The 20626-nt window shown below is 41.2% G+C and overlaps 1 protein-coding gene and 1 long non-coding RNA gene across 4 annotated transcripts in view; one reads left to right on the top strand and one right to left on the bottom strand.

The window, feature by feature from the left end:
* The window catches only part of LOC138685632 (uncharacterized), a 33066-nt gene extending 17365 nt beyond the window's left edge, over positions 1–15701 (top strand). The window contains exons 4-5 of one of the 2 annotated variants that reach the window (XR_011324956.1): positions 14830–15001; positions 15574–15701. This is a non-coding gene — a long non-coding RNA (uncharacterized lncRNA). Of the gene's footprint in view, positions 1–14829; positions 15148–15573 lie in introns of those variants that run through there. The other variant, XR_011324955.1, reaches the window with a different exon arrangement.
* SRPX (sushi repeat containing protein X-linked) overlaps positions 1–20626 on the bottom strand; it is a 49339-nt gene that overhangs the window by 16368 nt on the left and 12345 nt on the right. Inside the window, exon 2 of one of the 2 annotated variants that reach the window (XM_069784933.1) lies at positions 6046–6105. The exons of the other annotated variant lie outside the window; for it this stretch is intronic. Within the exon in view, the coding sequence (XP_069641034.1) occupies positions 6046–6105 (60 nt within the window). The remainder of the gene's footprint in view (positions 1–6045; positions 6106–20626) is intronic. 2 annotated transcript variants of the gene reach the window in all.

The raw sequence follows: 20626 nt of genomic DNA on the forward strand, positions 1-20626 counted from the left end.
TACAACATTTAGCTCCCTCACTGCCCATTTAAAATAAAAAAAATCTTCCATAATAATTTGTGCAGTAAAGCTGAACTCTGTGATAGTTCAAGCTCTCCCACAGTTAGAAAGGGTGTGACTTACATAAATCTTATTGTCCATACGTCAAGCCTGTCTGTACACATCCTTCATGTGTCAGAACAACCATTCAGGTTTTAAGTACAACTCCAGTTTTGCAAAGTTACTTTCCAAGTTAGCACCCAGGATTAAGCCCGAACTGGAACTTGTGAAGTGTGCAAGAACAGCAGCTCCTTCGCTGTTCTCGGCAGTTCTGCGATGCCACACTGAAACATTCAACTACTCTTTATATCACCAACAAAATAGTCTTCTTCCAGCAAATGGGCACAATACCATTGCCATGATTAAATCTGAAGGCAAGTGTCCAATCCAACAGACTAAGTCAAGAGCTTCTGAGAAAGTTCTGACCTTCTTCGTCTTTTTGGTAGTAATTTGTAGCTTCTAAGAGCAACATGCATTCAGGCACAATGCATATATTTGACAGCACAAACCCCTGCACTTCCTATTGTCAAATCCTTCAGAGGATATCAATGTTCATTCATGAGCATACTATATACTTAGCACATATTCAGAAAAGGGAACCCAAGCTGCAGAAATTTAAATCCAGTTCTAAATGTTCTCAAAGGTCTGGACTTCATGTGTCATAGTCTTCACCTCCAAAGATGGGTGGAGGACTGTCTTTCCCTAATATCATGGAAATGTAGCCTGAACTACGAGAACCACCTTCTAGTTCCCTCCTGGATGCAGTACAGTGACATGGATGGATCTGCCAAGTCAGAGGAAAGATGGAATTTGGCTGGGACTTCACGGCTAATGCTCCTAGCAAACTCATCGGAAAAAGGGAAACAGATGTACATAAAACTGAACCTTTAATAACTGGTCAGGACTACACTTTAAAATACTCACGATATGGGTACCATCTTCTTGTGAGGATTAAACACCATACTGTGATACTGATGGGTGCAGTATCAAAGAGAGACTTCCCCTTCGCAGCCAAAGCTTCAAAATCTTTGTTTAGCTTTGACAACAGAGCGCACCAACAAAGCCATACTTTTTCTGCAGCAAGCAGCTTCTCACTAGGAATTTCCTACACAAGGAGTGACTAAGCCTGCCCCTTCTCAGCTCCAAGCGTTGAAAAGGACATATTGAGAGGGAGGGAGAGAGGGAAGGATTGCAAGGCAAAAAGAGAAAGATGACAGGTCCTGAAATCCTGTGGGACAATGTGTGACATGCAGGAGGTACATGACAAAACTTTCAAAGCCTGCAAGAAAGATGGAAATAAAAACCCCAAGCAAACTAAACACAGAGTTTTAGCCTTCATCCTGACAAAGTCACAGGAGACATTTAAAAATAATTTCTAGGTCATCTTTGGCAGATCTTCACTTCTAGCTCTTAATTCCTGTAGTTATTATGAACATTTTTCTACATGACTTGGACCAGTTCCTCACAACCAATAATCAATACAGCCTATTTCTCATACATGGGATATTTATATGCAGTGTACAATGTCTCTAGGACATATTCATGCTTTCCCAATGGAAACTATATTTTACACCTACGTTTTGCTGTGCTGGTCCTGAATCAACATAAGTAGCATCTGAGGACTAAAATCAGAGACTAATTGTCAAGCTTTTGACTAGACCAAGAGCATGTTCCTCTAGGTTAGTCTGTTTCTGAAGCAGTTGTATTGTACTGCGACGTGCTTATTTTTGTATTTCACCAATGCACGTGAAAACCCTTTACAAAGATGTACAAGTGGCATTATTCCCAGTGTCACCAAACAGGCAGTAACCAAGGCATGGGAAACGAGCAGACCAGTCTAACAGCACGCAGCAGGTTAGGGGCAGAGTGCAGTTCAGCTTTTTGGCACAGCCACACAATCATCCCGTCTCTGTTTTTTTCCACCTATGGTCCTATTTTCCAAAAGTACTGAATGTGAAATACATCCTCCACTATTTACCTTACAATTATGCAAAGTAGTTTGGTGGAGAGTGATTTTTGTTGTGGATGGGTTTTTTTGTTGGGTTCTTTTTTTTTTTTTTTTTTTAGAACTGTTTCCTGTCCTTCACCCTAACCTCTATCCCATAGTTACCAAAAGACATTAAAAAAACCCCATCAGCTGACTTGGCCCATTTTGTTGAGGGGCTGTATCGCAGTGGCTCACATTTCTCATGCTTGCTATGAACCAAATTAAAACTGGGAGAACAGTTGAGGAGTGTGAGCTAATGGGAACAGAAGTCAATCAGCTACTGCTGCAGTAATGAGTGATGACAGCACCCATCTCTGCAGCCTCCTGAGCTGCCTACCCCACTGCCACTGGTGCAGTCTCAAGCATCACCTCTGACCACTCTCTTGGGGAAGCCATGCATGTTGGATTCACAGAGGCAGCCCCTGTCTCATTCACCTCCTGGAGAAATCCTCTTCCTCCTCCACTAACAACAGCTTTTCCATAATCACTCCTTCAGTGGTCTCATCCCCCAAATTTCCAACTTTTCTATCACACTTGTTCTTCTCATGCCCTGAGACCCCAAACTTCTTTTTTTTATTTTTAATTTAAAAAAAAAGTTTTTTCCACTTGCCATAGGATCTCCTTAACTAAAGAGAAGGCCTCAGTTTTTCTGCAGAAGGGTTTAAACCTGAAGTTACTAGGAGAACACTGATTGAAGAGGCACAACAGTGGGGATGAAGACTCAGGTAGGCTGAGCCTTTGCCCCAGCCAGCTACATAATCCTTTAGCAAATCAGTTCAAGGTATTTACACCTCAGGTTTTCCACATATATAATGTGCAAACACACATGGCTGATCTCTTTTGTAAAGGGTGTTAAGACAAATACACTTTGCAACATGATCAAGAGGCTAATAAAAAAAAAGGCAAAGCAGCTGTTTCAGGTATTGCAAATTGCCTGAGTTTTTCTGCTAATTTTTGTGGCTTTAAAAACATGCTTGCCTTGAGTAAACAGCTGCACATATATTTAAAAAAAAAAGTGGCAGCTAACAGCTAACAAATGCAGTTTAATGCACAAACAGAATACTGAAAAAGAAAAAGCCCTTCCTGTAGTGTCATTGCAGCTATGGTGGTCTACAGAGAGAAACAAAGCAAGGCTCCTAGGGAGGGGTAACACATCTTTTACTGGACCAAATGATATTGTCAGAAAGAAAAACAAAACCAGGCATGCTTTTGGATGCAGACAACTTGATGAGTTTAGGAGGAACATCTGTTTCATCTAAATATTATTATCGTTACTCTGGAACTGAACATGATTAGAAGAAAGTGGGTGAGGCAGGGTTTATAGGGGGGCAAATATCTGGGTTTAGACCAAGTGATAGCACTGAAAAAAAACCCCAGCTAACTTGAAAAGCTTATGTGCCTGAAAGCACATCAAACGATACAAAAAAGTTTTAGATCAAAGTCTGTTTATTTTTAAGCAAAGGCACATATTGGTTTTCAAAGGCTAAGCAGCTACATGGAGTATTTGTGGAATATTAGGGCTGGATGGGGCCCTGAGAGGTCACACAAGCTGTTCCCTGCCTCAAGAAAAGATCAGCCGTGTCCCTGAAGGCTTTGGGAATAAGAACAGCTACAGGTTTCCCAGGCATCTGTTCTGGAGCTTCACCATCTGTACTGGGCTCTGTTCACCTAACTGAAATTTGAGTTTTTAGGTACCAGGACTTATGTAATGTTTTTTTTGTTTAACAGAAAGTTTGTGCCATTCCTCAGCAATACAATAGCCTGCGTTATCACTTAGTAGTAAAACATTTCAGAGACTCAGTCCTGTGTTTGAAACCACCGGAAAACAGGCAGCAAGCAGAAATAGTTGAAGCCACTACGTTGCCTCTACAGCTAGGGCTACCGTTTGATCATTACACTATTTGAGAAAACATATAGGAAATGAGGATCATCAAAGCAGTGGCACTAGAACTGTGATGAACACAGGAACTGCTGTATTCGGGAAGCCCTTCCTCATCAAATACGATCCAAGACAGCCATGCCAAGTGGCATGAAGGAAAGCATTTTCTAGAGCATCGTTTCCCCCAACCCTCAGTCCTGTTTAAACGCCAGCCTCAGCTGAGCATTTCCTTCACAAGCAGCGTGCAAAGTGACCGGTATACTGTTGCTTGCTGGTACACCAGCCAACAGAGCTGAGGGTTCACCAGGGAGGAAGGGAAAATATCTGTAAAAATGCCGTGGGCACAGAAAGTGTCAGCGATGTTTCTCTGGAAAGCTGAGCAAGTTGAAAAACATCCAGATGAAGACAAAAGGTTTGGTAGGAGGTCAATTCCCTCCCCCTGCAATAAACTGCAATGTTTTGTTTGCAGATGCCACAGAGGACAAACTTGTGTGCTCACTTGCACTGTTTAGGGAGTATGTGTGCAAAGATAAAACAATGCTGCTTACATACGTTAACACCAGTTAAGAAAATTCATTTAGTTATTTGTTACTGGGAAGTTTTATTTGCCGAGCAATGGGCCATACCCAAGATGCTGGACTGCACATATAAGGAGAAGCTCTGAACATAGCTACTCAGCTCATTTTTCCTTGCTTTGTCTTTCTCCACCCCCTTCCCCCCAATACCAACTTAAATAAGTATGCTAATGAAGAGTGAGCCTTTTCTACTCCAGTGCTTTATACTCTTAGATTCACATTGTCTGATCTGCAACATTTGGCAGTAGCGCTTCCAAACTCAGGGTAGTTTTTAATATCTGCGTGAATGAGTCATTATGTTTCACTTACCCTGGTGACATTTTGGCTGACATGAGTGTAATCCATTTTGGATCACCATATAAAAGGAATTTATACAGAATCTGCATTTTAACTACTTGCCTGCCCTGGCATGAATTGGCATTGATTTATCTTCATGATCTGTGGAATTCTTTTTCTATGTGTCTCAGAGGGTTACATGTTAAAAGGCAAAGAAAAATGAGTTTACCTAAATAAAGCTTTAGAGAAATATTTCTGCATGTGTTTGAAAGCAAAATTTTATACTGAAGTATTTTACTGGGAGGAACATAAGACATTTATGAAAAACAGCAACATAGCCATATGTATGCATCTGTGCCTTCCCCTTTGTTCTTCATAAATGTCTGAATTACTTTATGACTTACCTCTTATAAGGCCCATTGATTCTTTGCAGAGAATCAATAATGTACAAGAAGACACCAATGCCCAGTATTTTCAAGTAATCAGAATGATTACAATTCTAGCATGTCCACAGATTAGTTTACCAAAATGAAACACAGTTACCATTTAAAGTAACAAATTAAATGCTAGGTTTCTTTACTGTCCAGGCTTCTGAGGGATTTTGGCAGAGGAGAGGGGTACTGAGACAGAAGCAGACTTTTTAAGAAAATGGACATAGTAAATGGAAGATTTACTGGTAGTGGCAAAAAAACTTCTGAATCTTGCTGAATGGCAAAATCTTCTAGAATAGGGAAGAAAACCTGAATTTGCTTTATAAACACACCAGTCCATTCACTCATTCATCCAGCTACATAATTTTTTGGAGGGAATGTACACGTTCATTTGTTAAACACACTTCACTTGGCATTTCAGGTAGCAGGTTAACCTGAAACGCAAACAATTTTACGGGGGGTGGGGGGTGTGTGTGTCATGAAAATCACATTCTCTTGCACGTACTTCTATACATTACCATCAGCAGGCCCAGGTTTTGAGTCAGCTTATCATTGATGGTTTTGTTAGGATGTATGAAGAAGAAAGAGAAGCTCTTCCCAGATTTTCATGATTTAACAACCTGATCTTCCAAGAGCAAAGGCAGTGCAAAAGTTACTTACTCAGGTGCATAAAAGAGTGGTGATCAGCACTTCATCTAATTTCCATTGTTAAAAAAGCAGAAATTAAATCTTGATCTAAAAAGCCATGAGAAAAACCATGGAACTGGATCACCAAGATTTTATAATCCATGAAAAGAAAAAGAACGAAGCTTTCTCTCAGCAATCAGCTGATCTTTAGCACATAAGCAAAGCATTCACCTTTATATCTATTGCGTGCATACACATCTTCGTCATCTTCAAGGGGTGAATATCCCGATCCTACAATACAAAATAGAGAAAAAAAAACTGCAGCAAGAAAGGAAATATAAATTAAAAGAAAGCTTTGCGAAAAGACATGCAAGATGAGGATGCAATAATCTATGCAATGCCATCAGCACGGGCTTCTCTGAAGCTCAGATTCATAGCAGACCCAGTTTATAGTGAATTTGGAAGGGGAAAATTGATCTGATAATCAAGTGAAATAGTAAATCTCTCTCACTGCTCCTAGAGCAATGTTGTGCAATGCCATGTTGCACAAGTCAAGTCACAGTTCCTCTGCTATGGAAAGCCCACCTACCATGAAGCTGAGCAGAGAGAACAGAGGAGGTACAGGTGAAGGGGCACATCAAAGGTTTCACTATAAAGTGGTTCTATAGTGTCAGTGGCTTCTAACAGCCATCAGGCCAAACAGCAGAAGTAAAATGTGCATAACTCAAGAACAACCCTCTTTTACAACCTGTATGATCTTCATATCAAGAACAAAACATTGAGGTACATGACCTGCAAACACAAGTTACACTCAAATCAAAAACACAGTTTGGTATCAAGCAGTCCTCTAGGGTTGTTCAAAATAAAGAGATAGTATAGTTCTGTACTTCTAAAAACCTGTGCAACAGTTAAAAGCTTAAAATAAAGGTAGAAACTGCTTTATAAAAACCAGAAACCATTTGGAGCACCACCATTCAAGTAATTCATCAATAAAACACAGCAGTTGGCAAGAAAGCCTTCAAAATATCCTTAAGCAACATTTAATTAAAATCAGCAGCTTCAGAGCATGAAATCTAGTCTAAATTCTAGATAAGTCTTCTCCAAGAAGAAGGGCTCATACAAATTTCCCCTCTGAGAAATCTAAAAGCCTTACATGCAATAGGCAGGTACTAAGCAGGCTCAGCACTACGCTACAGGAGCTTCTCACACATGGTATCTCAAAATTACAGCTATGGCGATATTTCATCACCATTTGTTGAGGTCCAAGACCACGGTCTGTACAAGTTGCTGCTTCAAGTTAAGCTAAATTAAGTAATTCAGGCACCTCAATAAGCTACCAATTTAACCTGCAAAGCACACAAACTTTCTGCAGAAATCAAACCCAAGAGACATTAATGGCTAGGATGATTTAGCATAAGGATAAAAGAGCTACAAAAACAATGTTTATCTCCCCAAAATTGTCAGCATCTGTCAACAGATTCCGTTTCTTATAAAAAACAAACTAAACTGCCCAGAAAACGGTGAAACTTGACTTCTTACTTCACCAACCTCAGGAAAACCCAGGAGAGAAACCCAGCCCACGCATCTGCAGCTGCTCCACGGAGTAGCTTTAGGGCATAGGGTCTGCCTACAGAAGGGCAGTGCCCTCCACAGCATCAGCCGCAGCACTGCTCACAAGGGTTCGGACCGCCTGAAGATGAGACTCTTTGCGTCTCCCATCACCCTCCTCTCCCCATTACTTGTGCCTTGGGCACTAACACCCAGGACCCACGAACCAGCCTGCGGCACTCAGTAGCTCCTTCTGGGAACCGCAGGGAAGCGGCAGATGCACGTGCTCCACGTCAGACCAAAATCTTCAACCAGTACTGCAGCTACGTGAGCCGTTGAGGCTCCTGCACGTGAAAAACCAGGAGAGCTGTGTTCACATGTACCGTAAAAATAGCAAAAGCCCACAACTCTCCTCGGGCCCGATTCAAAGCTTGCTGTTATCACTGGGGATCCTTCCACCAATTTTCAGAAGGCCTCGATCTGGGACCTGATGAATTGAACTTCCGAACAGCTTCTCCCCTGAAATGGAGGGCTTTATGTAGAGCACAGGCTTCCTATCACTTCGGAGCCATTTCTCTGCATTTTTTTATATTTATTGTTGTGGTTGAATTTTTGATGCTTAAACACTGACATCTGAGAAACTTCTCAACATAAAAATGTTAAACTTTGTTGCACTTGAAGTCTGACCGTATAACATAAAAAGCAAGCTGTGATCCCTGAGGGTTTTGTGAAGACCTTGATATGTAAATGAACACTTCTCTAAGCATCAATTATTCTGTCAGAAATTGGGATACTCTTAGCTAATCACTCAGAGGGTTATAAAACTGTTATCTCAGTGTTACCACTCTTAATTGTCCAAATTTTAGTGTGCAGTGACTTTAGCTCTAACATGTACTGATTTTAAATGCTATGTGAGCTCTTACATATTTACCTTTCCTTAGACAAGAAATAATTAAATGCTTTGAAAGTCTTCTAACAAAAATTGGCCTTTAAGAGTTATTCACTACTTCTGCCCTGAAACAAGGCTTTGCTCATGGAATTTGACATCTCCCATTTCCAGCTCATTTTCTAGCTCGAAATGAGAAGCGAGTCAGGTTTTTTTTCCTAACAAGCAATGTGTCGTTACTGTTAATAACCACCCCAGGCCTGGCTTGGGGAACCAGGGGAGAGGACTCCCATGGGTCTCGCTCCCACTTGCCCATGGCCTCCTCTCACAGAGAGACCAATGGCCGACACCGGCAGAGCCTGCACGACTTGGGGGCACCGAGGGCAGTTTGGGCATCGCCCAGAGGCCTCAGGCCACGCCATGGAGATTGGACCTGAGGGGTGTCCCTGAAGACCTGGTCCAGCTGAGGGAGGACATACCTACATCACCACGCCATGGTCCCCTGGCACAGCAGCGTCACCTCACCCGGAGGTGCCGGATTTTCTCCTGTCTCCACACATCCTTCTTCACACGTGCTTGGACCTGGTACTCAGCCCTACCTCTCTCCATATTCACCCACCCACGTTGCTCCGACAGACCTGTCCTTACCGCGCAAGGCACGTACGGCCACGTTACGCAGCGTCCCGCCGGCAAAACTGTCCTGCTTCAGCAGATGGCTTCTGTCCTGGCAGCCACGAGACCTGACCTGGCGCCCCATTCCCCACCGGTGCCACCCCATGAGTGACGCTGAGCAAGTCGCCATTTCATCTTCATTTTCTCAGCCACAAAACAAAGTATTTCTGCTTCACATAGTTCAAAACTAGCTGCCAAGCCACGTAAGGACAAAGCATTGTTCTGCATTAAAAGTGCTAAAATTATCACAGTACAAAACTTGGGTATTTGAGGAAGAATGACAAGAACAACAAGCTGCTTTACAGATGTCCCACATCACGGTTCAGGGTATAGCAGGTTCCTGCAAAAACCAGCTGTGGGTTTTGTTCTGGCAGATGACAAGCAAAATGCATGAAATAACACTTTCATTTTAAGAGTAATCTATTATGAGATTAATCTATGGACTTAGACAATTCTGTTTATGTTAGGAAAAAAAGATTTCTTCATTCACAAAATAATCACCACATTTTTATAACCAGGAGATGCATAGGAAAGCTTTCTCTTTACATAAATTTTATCAGGGCATAGAGTTTTAATGAAACTACACGCAACGTAGCAGAAAACACTTAGTGTCTGTCACCACAAACCCAATAGTCTGTGCGGAATGAATAAAACCAGGGATATGACTGCCAGACAGGGCAAGAGGAGCTATGACAGTAAGCCAGTAAGCCTTCTAATGAAGTAAAAATTCTTGTACAAGAAGAATGCATTGTTAAGAGAACACATTTACTTTTAGTGTTCAAACTGGCAAGCTAATGGGACACTCAGACACACAACAGTTACCCCTTTGCACAAAATCTAAATCAGACCATTTCGGGATCAGTTTTGCCTGTGTTTTGTTGTTGCTAAATCCATTCCCAAGTGTTCCAATGACAGCCTTCAAGCCAATTCTCATTCAGCAAAACACTTAAGTATCTCCTGAAGTGGTCTCACCAGCCTCAAGGAGACCACTTGTTTAACCCTAAGCCCACTCAAAATTGATTACAGATGTTTACGTTCAACATCAAGCATCTGACGAAGTACTCTGCTGCTTTAGTGCCAAAATATACACCCAGTGGAGGCTGCTACCCTGTTTCTTATGATGGCTCCATTTCCACACTTACAGCCCAGCATTTGCTCTCCTGGCCAGGAGCTTGGTCAGCTGAAAAAGAAAGGGAAGGAAGCAGAGCATACAGCTGCATTCACAAATGAGCACAGATTACAATGACACATTTACATTTGCACACAATACAAGAGAGATAAATTAAATACACACAGCCAAACAGGTGTTGAGCAAGATACTTCCTATATTTCTAGGATCAGATCACCCTTTCCTTTGCCTGTTTGTTAATAAGTCTGCAAAAGCTTTGAGAGGAGAGTACTTTGATTGCTACACGAGAGTGACAATTTGTCAGCATTACCTGAGCCAGAGAAGGAAGACAAATGCTATCAGATTGCAGAGGAAGTTTTAAGAGGACTTCTGCAGTCCATCAGTTTTGCTCAAAACCCGACTTTAAGTACATTACTCCTTTGCGCACCACAGATCCCTGAGCAGAAAGAAAGACACTATTCCAGACAACAAGATCCCAAACTTCACCACACTTGTCAGGCACACCAATTCAAGCCATGGCAGGCAAAATGTCTCTAAAGGGTAGGTAACCTCCACAACAAAACCTTCCAGATATTACATGGTATTAGCCTTTAATTGGAAAACAATCTTTCCATTCTGCCTTACTGTCTCAAAGGTCTCCAGAACTGGAAAAGCTATCAATAATTGCTTAGCCATCTTAATCCTACAAACAACAAAAACTGCACCTTCTCCAACTTGAAACCAGCCATTTTCTCACTGGATCATATAATTCTGACAAGCAGCAGAAAGGCAAGGTTTAAAATAATAATAAAAATGCACAAAAGAAAAATCAAGACCAGTAGAAGACTTAAAGGTTTCTTTTAAAAAAAGTTAAAAGGAAAAACAAAGCACCAGTAAGTGAGAAACACAACATTAAAGCCTGTAACCACATATAAACCTTAGCACAGTTATTCACTGTAAGATCTTCACCAGGATCGCTGGGATTACCCGCATGGACAAAGGGAATAAGGACTCTCTTGCTCCACTGATGCCCCTGGTTACACGAGTGATTGCACATGGGCAAATCTATGGTCACACACACAGGACTCCTCTCCCCTTTGCAAAGATTCACCTGTGCAGGTCTGCTGGCAGAATCAGGGCGCAAGAACATAACGCCAAGGCAGGCACTGCACATGTAGCTGTGTACATGAACAACATTTAACATGCTATTGTGCTATAAATCCTTTAGAATTGAGAAAAAGAAGGAATGTGGGCTATAAGAGGCAGAATAGCTATGCAAACTTGTTTTTCCCAGGACTGACATAGAAATTTCTTAACTCTTTTTGAGTTGGAACAACTGAAAATAAGCTATAGGCAACAACAGTGTAGCTCGTGAAACCAATCAGAAACTTTTTACAGTTAAGTGCCTGAACTTGTCCTGTCTCAGGGCAGTAAAGTACAAGAGGCTACAGCACTTTGCCTGTAATAAGGGCTTTTTGTCTGAACAGCAGTGCTCTTCTCCCTAGTTTAGCACCAGACAGACTGAAGAGTTTCATATCTACTGTACTTACAGTCCTGCAGAATACATTAATAAAAGCTCAGATTTTTTAAGCTACACTATTTTGTCAAGTTACACCACTGAATTTCTTAAGCCTTTTTTTCTATCTCACGCTCTTTTGCTCAGGATTTATAAGGATTACCTAAAATTGAGGTACATACTATAAAAATCATCAGCAAAGTCAACTTTCCACTTTAATGCTCTACTGAAGCTTGAAGTCTTAAACATAGCACCAATTTGGTCAAGAGCTGGCTGAATACAAGCCAGCAGTGTGCCCAGGTGGCCAAGGCGGCCAACGGCATCCTGGCTTATATCAGAAGTAGCGTGGCCAGCAGGAGCAGGGAGGTGATCGTCCCCCTGTACTCGGCACTGGTGAGGCCGCACCTCGAGTGCTGTGTTCAGTTTTGGGCCCCTCACTACAGGAAAGACATGGAGGGGCTGGAGCGTGTCCAGAGAAGGGCAACCAAGCTGGTGAGGGGCCTGGAGCACAAGTCTTATGAGGAGCGGCTGAGGGAACTGGGGTTGTTCAGCCTGGAGAAAAGGAGGCTGAGGGGAGACCTTATCGCTCTCTACAACTACCTGAAAGAAGGCTGTAAAAAGGCGAGGGTCTGTCTCTTCTTACAAGCAACAAGTGAAAGGACAAGAGGAAATGGCCTCAAGTTGTGCCAGGGGAGGTTTACATTGGATATTAGGAAAAATCTCTTCATGGAAAGGGTTGTTAAGCATTGGAACAGGCTCCCCAGGGAAGTGGTGGAGTTACCATCCCTGGAGGTATTTAAAAGACATGTAGATGTGGTGCTTAGGGACATGGTTTAGTGGTGGACTTGGCATTGCTAGGTTAACGGTTGGACTTGATGATCTTAAAGGTCTTTTCCAGCCTAAATGATTCTATGAATTTACATAAATATGTATTTCAGAAAAGATCACTGCAGTTCCAACTTTTTGAACATTGCTGGGAAATGGAGAACAGAAAAACCAACCCTAAAAATACAGTGATAATTCCCAACTTCAGCTGCATGGCAAATTTCACAGAATAACCAAAAGGAAAAAAAGTGGAAAAAAACCAACAAAAAAACCCAAAACAAAACCAAACAAAAAACAGTTGTAATGACACCCAGTGTTGTCCAGAGGGAAACAATGTGAGTTAAATGAGCTTAGATGGCATCTTCTCTGCTCTGCAGACACTGTCTACTCTTGACACTGGGAGGAAAGGAAAGGCTCCTTCCACATATGATCTATCCTTCAAAACAGAGGAGAGCACTTGGGAATTTCTTCCATATTGAAACAGCTGATCAGTTTAAGCCTGTTTAAGAAGAGGGTGACCAGTTTCCACCAATAAGTTGAACATCTGGATTTAGTTCCTCCAATGTTTTGCCTCAGACTTTTACATTCCACAGTACCTGAAGCCATATCAAATATATGATTTTAAAAACTTAGCTTTATGTGCAGCAGACTGTAGAGCTTCTTGCAGTATGCAGGGCTAGATCACACTAAGACCTCAGAAGGCTGGAAGATGTACATGAGGAGGCAGAAGAGGCACCAAAAATGGTCATAACCTTCAGATTAGAGGGCTTTATTTTGTGTGTAAAAATACTTGCACTCATTTTATGATGGTAGTAAAAATGGAAAGCCAGATTTTTCATCTCATTCTTTAGTGGTTGAACTTTACACCCCAGTTCTGCAAAGCTCATGCTTATAAGCCATTGGCTTCGGTGGGATTTCAGTATTTGCTTAAAAACTGCCTGCACACTCAGGTGTTTTGTTGCACCTCATCTGTAAAGCTTAAATATATATATACACATAACATTTATTTTGTTAAAGAAATCAAAGCAGAACAAATAGCAGAGGAAGAGTCAGCAAAATCAATTAATAAATAGCCAGAGATACTGATTTGCCTTGAACCTTCCTACAGGTGGATTGATATAGAAACACAACTGTTATTAATGAACACGTTTAAATGTAGAGAATCTAACAGCAACTGCTCATATTAAGCAGTCTTCAATAGGCATAGTAACTGAAAAGATATTATCTGCCCTCCTCTCTCCTCAAAGGATGTTCCCACTGGCCAGACCACTTTTCAGTCCCCTGCTCGACTCAATCAGTAGTCCCAGCTGTCTTTGCAATGTACGGGAAAGGAAGTTAAAGCACAGAAACCCAACAATCTTGTATTCAGCAAGAGCTGTGCTAAACTGAGAAGCAAAGGATATCAAGACAGTCATGGCATGTTCCTGAATCCAAACACAGCTCACACATCCAGACCAAGTTAATAATCCTATGTGCAGTTTAGTAGCCCAGATGATTAAGTTCCAGAGAGGTTTAGAAATTTCCCTGCCTGTATTTACGGAAATACACATGTGGATAGCACAGATTTGAACTTCCATGCACACCGGCAAGCTCCACTCCACTGTTGTGCTTCTATTCCTTGCAGGTGTAAGGTCTTTCAGGCACAGAAAGTAATCCCATACTAAGAAGATCCCCTCAGGGCTATACACAGATTAATTCACTGTGTCTCTGTATTGATTAAGATGCAAACACCATCTTTTAAAGCACAGGTTTTAACTTGCTTCAAGAGAAATGCCTCACACGAGATTCCATCAAAGAACAGTTCTTTCAAAGTCATCATAATCAAAGCACAACTGAAACGCAGAACAGAAAGCTTCAGAATTAGCAAATTCAAAAGAGGTCAGAGATGTCTGAAGTTTGCATGCCAGCAGTAGCTTATGCTTTGTGAAATAAAACCATCCAATTACACAGAAATCACGAATCTGATTAGGAAAATGCAGGCACAGGTTCTTTTCCCAAAAGATAATCTCCTCCCTCCTCCTTTGCCATCTGTGACCTAATGTGACTATGAAGAAACTCTGCAGCTGACACCAAGCCATGAAGGTGTTTTAAAACAGATTTATTACACGTTAAGAAAACTATTGCTTTACACAGAAGTCAGCTAACGAAATAAAACTCGTTTCATGTGCTGGCAAATACTGTGTGACAAAGAAAACACTATTCCTGGCATAAGGCACCTTGTTCATTTCAATGAAGTCACATATCTAGAAGTAGGCAGCCATGCCTACACGGTTTACTCTCACAAAAATCAGTGGTGAGATGGAAACTGCATGGATGCAGAAGTTAGCATTAGTCCAGAAAACTCTGTGAAGTACAATTCACTCTGCTTCCTTTTATGTACACACGTAGATATCTTAGATACAGAAAATCCAAAGCAAAACACTTTCCACCATTGACTTTGGTTTATTTTTCCCTCTCCAGACTGGCAAAAAGTGGAAGTTGTTCAAGTGGCTCTGACTTAACCCAGGCAGAAGTCCTGCAATGCAGCAGCAGTCAAGGGAAAAGCTGGCAGACTTAACAAGAGGCTACAAACACCTTTGCAAACACACACGTACAGTCCAGGAACCGTAGTGCAGTCATAGGCTGCTCCCAGGTATCTTGTTCCGTTGCAAATGCATTTGCTTTTTCATTGTGTCTTTAGGGTTAGGATGAGCAGTGTATTCAAATACTGCTTGCAGTATACACGCATAAAATGACTAAAGGCCTTGGGTAATTGATTTTTAAACACTATTCTCTTGAAGCTGTAAAAAAATAATATCCTTCATGAAAATTGTGTCCTTATATTCAATGAAAACAAATGAGGCATTTTCAGAATCCTAATTCTGGAAATTCTAGTGCTCTGGATTGCTCTTGTGACGTGACATTTTGAGTGATTCAATGGGAAGCAAGGATTTCATCAAATTTAGCTTAAAATGCAATTTTGGAGTTGTAAAATATGTATACATATATGTAGCTGGTTTTCAACAGAAAATTTGTTCGAAGAAAATCTAGACAAAAAGGTGAAACATATGGATGAAAGGCTTCTGTTATTGAAATAAAGTGTTGACTTCTGTGGAAAAAAAGCAGCTCAACAGGCTAATAAAGATATACTTGGGAGCTGACATTGGTAGATCTTCAAGAGAAATATCAGTCATCTCCTGTGTTGTTCCTCCATCTCCCACACAGGCCACATTCCCTTGATCGCTGAACAGTACAACCCACAAGGTACCACAATGATTCATCAAGTAGATGGGCTACGGGGGTCAAGCTGGGAGCTTGGCTCAAAGGGAAAAATCTGAACGCTATGAACATGAACGGTGCTCTCATGAAATGCTGATTTTTGCTTAAGGAACTCTTCAATAAATAATGCTAAAAAAACCCTAATGGCAGCATTTCTCTTTATGATCAGGAACAGTCACAGTGCCACAGACTGTTAACCAAAGAAAGGACAAAGACTGTCATGAACACTAAAATGTAAATCAATTCAGCTGAACAAAATGTACATTCTTTAATCAATAGGTTTAAGGAGGGTAAACACACCACATCTACATAAAATACAGCTACCACAGCTGCATACTGCATGATAATATATCTGCTATTCTGAGCACATATGTGGTCTAAGCCAGAAGTTAAGCATATCAGAAAAGCAAAGCCTTCATTATTTACAGTAACTATGCGGTTGTGCATGGAAAATACAACACCTGTTGATATAGAAGAATTTGCACTCTGTGCTTGACAAACTACAAGAGGCTCTGCAAAGGCTGTCCACACGTTGTCCATGGTCTGGACATCTGTAAGCGTTACTGGTTTCTTTGCTGCTCTCACATGGCATGGTCCACCAGTAATACTTGTCTACAGCTAAACATGGACTCTGTCCCATCCTGTCAGACACCAGCTCATCTCAATTATTCACAGCTTTGTCACCAGTCAAACGGACTACAATAGCCTAATTTACCTAAGCACAAAGTTCCAGGCAATTAAGTAAATTCCAACTATTTTATAAACCTGCAGTATGCCACCACCTGCCCTCTGTTTTCTAGGCTAGCTTCTCACAGCACTTCTACTGCTGACATATGTTTGGCCCTCTTCTCCACAGTGGTTTAGCAGCCTGAGCCGAGAATTGCTCACCTGCATCCTGCTAGCAACCCCTCCTCTTCTGCCAGGACTTCGGAGATTGTGTGACCCCCTAGACAAATGTGTAACCAGCACCCAAAGGCACTCTATTTCCAAAGCTGCTTTGCTGAGAGATCTTACTTACACATCCTAATAAAAATAAATAAATAAACAAACTAATTTAAAAAAAAAAAAAATCAAACTGATGTGTGAATTTGGAGTCATGAGAAAACGATGGGCTGGCAGGGACCTTGAGATCTTTTACCTCACTGAAGGCAAGCAACACAGACCTGTTGACAGTATTGTTCAGCTGTGCGTACCTGGTCTCATCAGAGTTTCCTAAGAGCTGGGATGGCTGGAGTCCTCCAGGAAACCAGATAAGCTGCATACTGGTGAAGTCAACAGCCTCACACAACCACCCTCACACAACAGTTGCACTGACTAGTCTGCCTCCAGGCTACCTGAAAGGGTGAAAGACTACCTCAGGTGCTGGGACGAAACCCTGTTCAGATGAACACGCTTTGATGCCACAGTGGTTTCCATCCCTGACGGCAGGGCACACCTCCATCAGGACAGCAGATCCTGAGGACAAGCCCCCACCTGTGGCACAAACTCTTCTAGCACAAAAGGCTCTCATAGGCCATCGCTACCTTCTACGCTAAGCAGAAGCAACTGGGGTTTTGGGGGTTTTGGGTTTGTTGTTTTTTTTAGACTTTTCTCATGAAATCTATGAAACTGAGTTTATAACAAATCGAGCCCGAATTACACAAAGTCCCACATAAACAAGATGCTTCAGAGGCTTCTTCAATGGGGAAAGGATGAGAGGACAGGGTACATTGTGGGCGGGCGCCCCATTAGATGCACTAGAAGACTGCAAGATGGAAAAGCAAACTGGGACTCTGAAGAGGCAAACAAATGCTACCACTTATAGATAAGATTGTTATATTTTAAGATCCAGAAAAATAATTCCTGTGAACATACTTCAGTATGCTTTTTTTCCCCCTTATATTAAGATATTATAGGGTCTTTAATGTAGGCCTACAATTTAGGAACAGATTAAAAAGGCAGAAAAACAGGAGGCCACTTACAGAAGGCCAATAAAGGACTGAAAGAGATATTACTACTGGTAACTAAAGAGGTAGAACTACTAGTAACTGGTTAATTAAGTAAAGAACATTTAAGCTGAAAGTCTCCTTAATGACAAGTTCCAGTGGACCTTGGGGTAACTTTCCAAAGGAAGAGATTGAAAACTAATCCTGATGTATTCTGAATTGGTGACAGATGGCAGAAATCTTTTTTTTTTTTTTTAAATGCTGACACTGGAAATTGGCACAACTCAGTATCTAACTTTTAATACTACAGCACCAGATACACTGCTTTCCTCTCTTTATCCTTGATCTTTTCTTTACCCTTGAGTCATGTGTTATTTCTGATGCTCTGCCATTTTAAAAATATTTTTCAGATTTTATGAGGAGACTAAAAGAAAGGCTCCCTAGGAAAAAAACTCAGCTTTAAGTATCAGACACTACACCAACACTTGAAAACTAGCATCAGGAGCTGCCTGTAATCCATAGGAAACTGTCCAACAAGTTCCTAGAAAACAGAAGGGGAGTGGAAAAAATGTGAAGTTACTGACTGTGATCTCCTCTTGCTCTTCAGTAAATGGAGTCACACAGTGTCAGAAGTGACACAGAACTACAGTAAACCCTATGCTGGCAGCAAGCTCCCTTGAGGACTTCTCCCCTGTGCAACTTTTCTTTACCTTCTCTGCTTAAGTCATCACTTAAAAAAAGTATCTTCTGTTGTGGTTCACTATCCTCAACTAGCTCAAGCAGGACTTCTCCCCAAGTTAGCTTCAACTTGTCAGCCTGCATTTTCTCACTAGTTACCTTCTTATGAATAAATACGACTGTAGTCCAGAAGTCTGTCACAGCATACTTTACTTCTCACGTCCATGTGAGCAGCTTCCTTTTAGAGAAATTAGAAGCATAAACATTGGTTTACAAAGTCCCTGCTCTAGAAAATTTGTTATTTTATCCACAACACCTGCAAACACCCTGCAAACAGATGAAAGCATTAAGGGCTGTTGGCATCAATACTGGAGGGCCTTCTTGGAAGAAAAATAGAGACTTCCAAGGACTCCAGGACTACTTATGCTTTACTAGTGCTTTGCAAGGGTAGCATGAAGGAGAAAAAGCAGGCATTACACTACGGAGGAAGAGCTCAGAGTCATGTAGGGCAGTGAGCAGGTCAAAAACTGAGCAAAGACAACAGAAAAAGAGGTGGAATAAAAAACAAACAAACAAAAAAAACCACAAAAAGAGGTGCAGAGGAACTTGAAATTTAATAGCAAACTAATCAATTGAAGGAAAAAGTAAACAACTGCTGTCAAGACTTAGGAGGTAGGAATTTAATTTATTTCTGAAGACTAATATTAAAAACAGCCTCAAAACAAACAGTATTTAATATGGAGTCCACAGTCAAAAGCACAGAAATTGTATAAACCAAGTGATGAGAATTGGCTTGTTCATTTTGTTTGAAATAATAAATGTTAATCATATCCTAAGGTAGATTCAAAAGTTCTTCTGCTACAGCCAGCATACAATAATGCTGATTAGATTTTAAAGGAATACTTGAGATACTCCCCCCAAACCCTTGCTCATTTTTCATTAATATTCATGTCAGTGGCAACTCCCAATCAGAAGGATATTCTCCAAGTTCTCACGTCCACTGAAAACAAGAGGTTAAACAAGTTTCCTTCCTGAAGAGTGGTTACCAAGGTTGTTTGTAAGGATATTGGCTTAGATGCTCCAGTTCCACTAATGATACATGCGTATCACAGAAGTCACAAAAGTATTACAAAAAAATACACTGTATTGCTGGCTTTAGATACAACACACTTTGATCTTTTGGTGATTCTTTTAAACTGTATCTGCTGAAATTACATGATTGGTGAGAAGCATTAGCTTTATATTAAAAATATAGCCATACTGCCAAAGACTGCTCGGAAACTTCAAATGCCCCAAACTAGAAAGTAAATAAAAATAAATCAACATAAAATTCAATTTCCTCTGTCTTTGGAACTCTAACTGCTGGTTTAAAGCAAAAAGAAACCTGGCAATACCAACATAATAACTTAAACAAAATTAATGACCCCAACACACCGAAACCACGTTTCCAGAATTACACCCTGCTCCTTCAGGAGAGGGAAAAGGGCAGTGAAAATCCATTGCCACTACCAGAAACAGCAAAGGTGACTGGAGCACCTAAAAGGGGACCCTAAAAGAAACCTTTTGGAGAGAAGAGGAGCATCTTGCAGTAAATGCTGTGGGCTGCTTCTCCTTTGGTAACCCAGTCCCAGCTTCAGCAGAGCTTCCACACTGCTTGGCCAGGCAGTGAGCGGCCCGGGCGTGCAGAACGGATGGCCACGCTCTGGGTCCCTTTCGTTAAGGGAAGGCTGATGCCTAGCATTGATGAACAACATCTGTCAGGAATGACCAGCTCTAGCAAGCAAGCTGGCAGAGCGCTTCAAATTACCAAGGTCAGGGTTCACTTAACATAATTAGGATATAATCCTTTAATAGCCAGTTCTATGAATTTTAGTTGTCCATAAAGGCAGTTTAGTCAAGTTTCGTAAGTGTCCTGAAGATGGCAAATAGAGGCTCTCAGAAAGAACAAGCCAAACTCACAGCAGAAGAGACATTTTAAAATAACAGATTTATGGATTTGTTTGTATTTTTGTCACATGAAGTTTCTTCTGAGTGTCAAAATACTATGCTATTCAAAGAAACTGGGGACATACAGCAAAGATCAGTTATTTTGTCTCATGAAGACAAGATAGAGATGCCATCGTATTTCTCACCATTTCCTCCTCACAGAAGCAAAAAAGTCTGAAAAACTGACTCATGAGATTTCAGGGCTTGCCATTAAAGGCAGACTGACAACCTGCAAGTTTGTCATACAGACTGGAGATACGGATGTAAAAAGGGAGCATGTCAGACACACTGACAACTAAAAAAGAAAAAAAAGTTATTAATCCACAGAAAAAGTACTAAGCTAGTAATAATTCTCACAGAAAAATGAAACCATTGCCTAAATCATTACTAAGAATTAATACACTCTAAAT

The sequence above is a fragment of the Haliaeetus albicilla genome, chromosome 6 (assembly GCF_947461875.1).
Source record: "Haliaeetus albicilla chromosome 6, bHalAlb1.1, whole genome shotgun sequence".
Lineage (NCBI taxonomy): Eukaryota > Metazoa > Chordata > Aves > Accipitriformes > Accipitridae > Haliaeetus > Haliaeetus albicilla.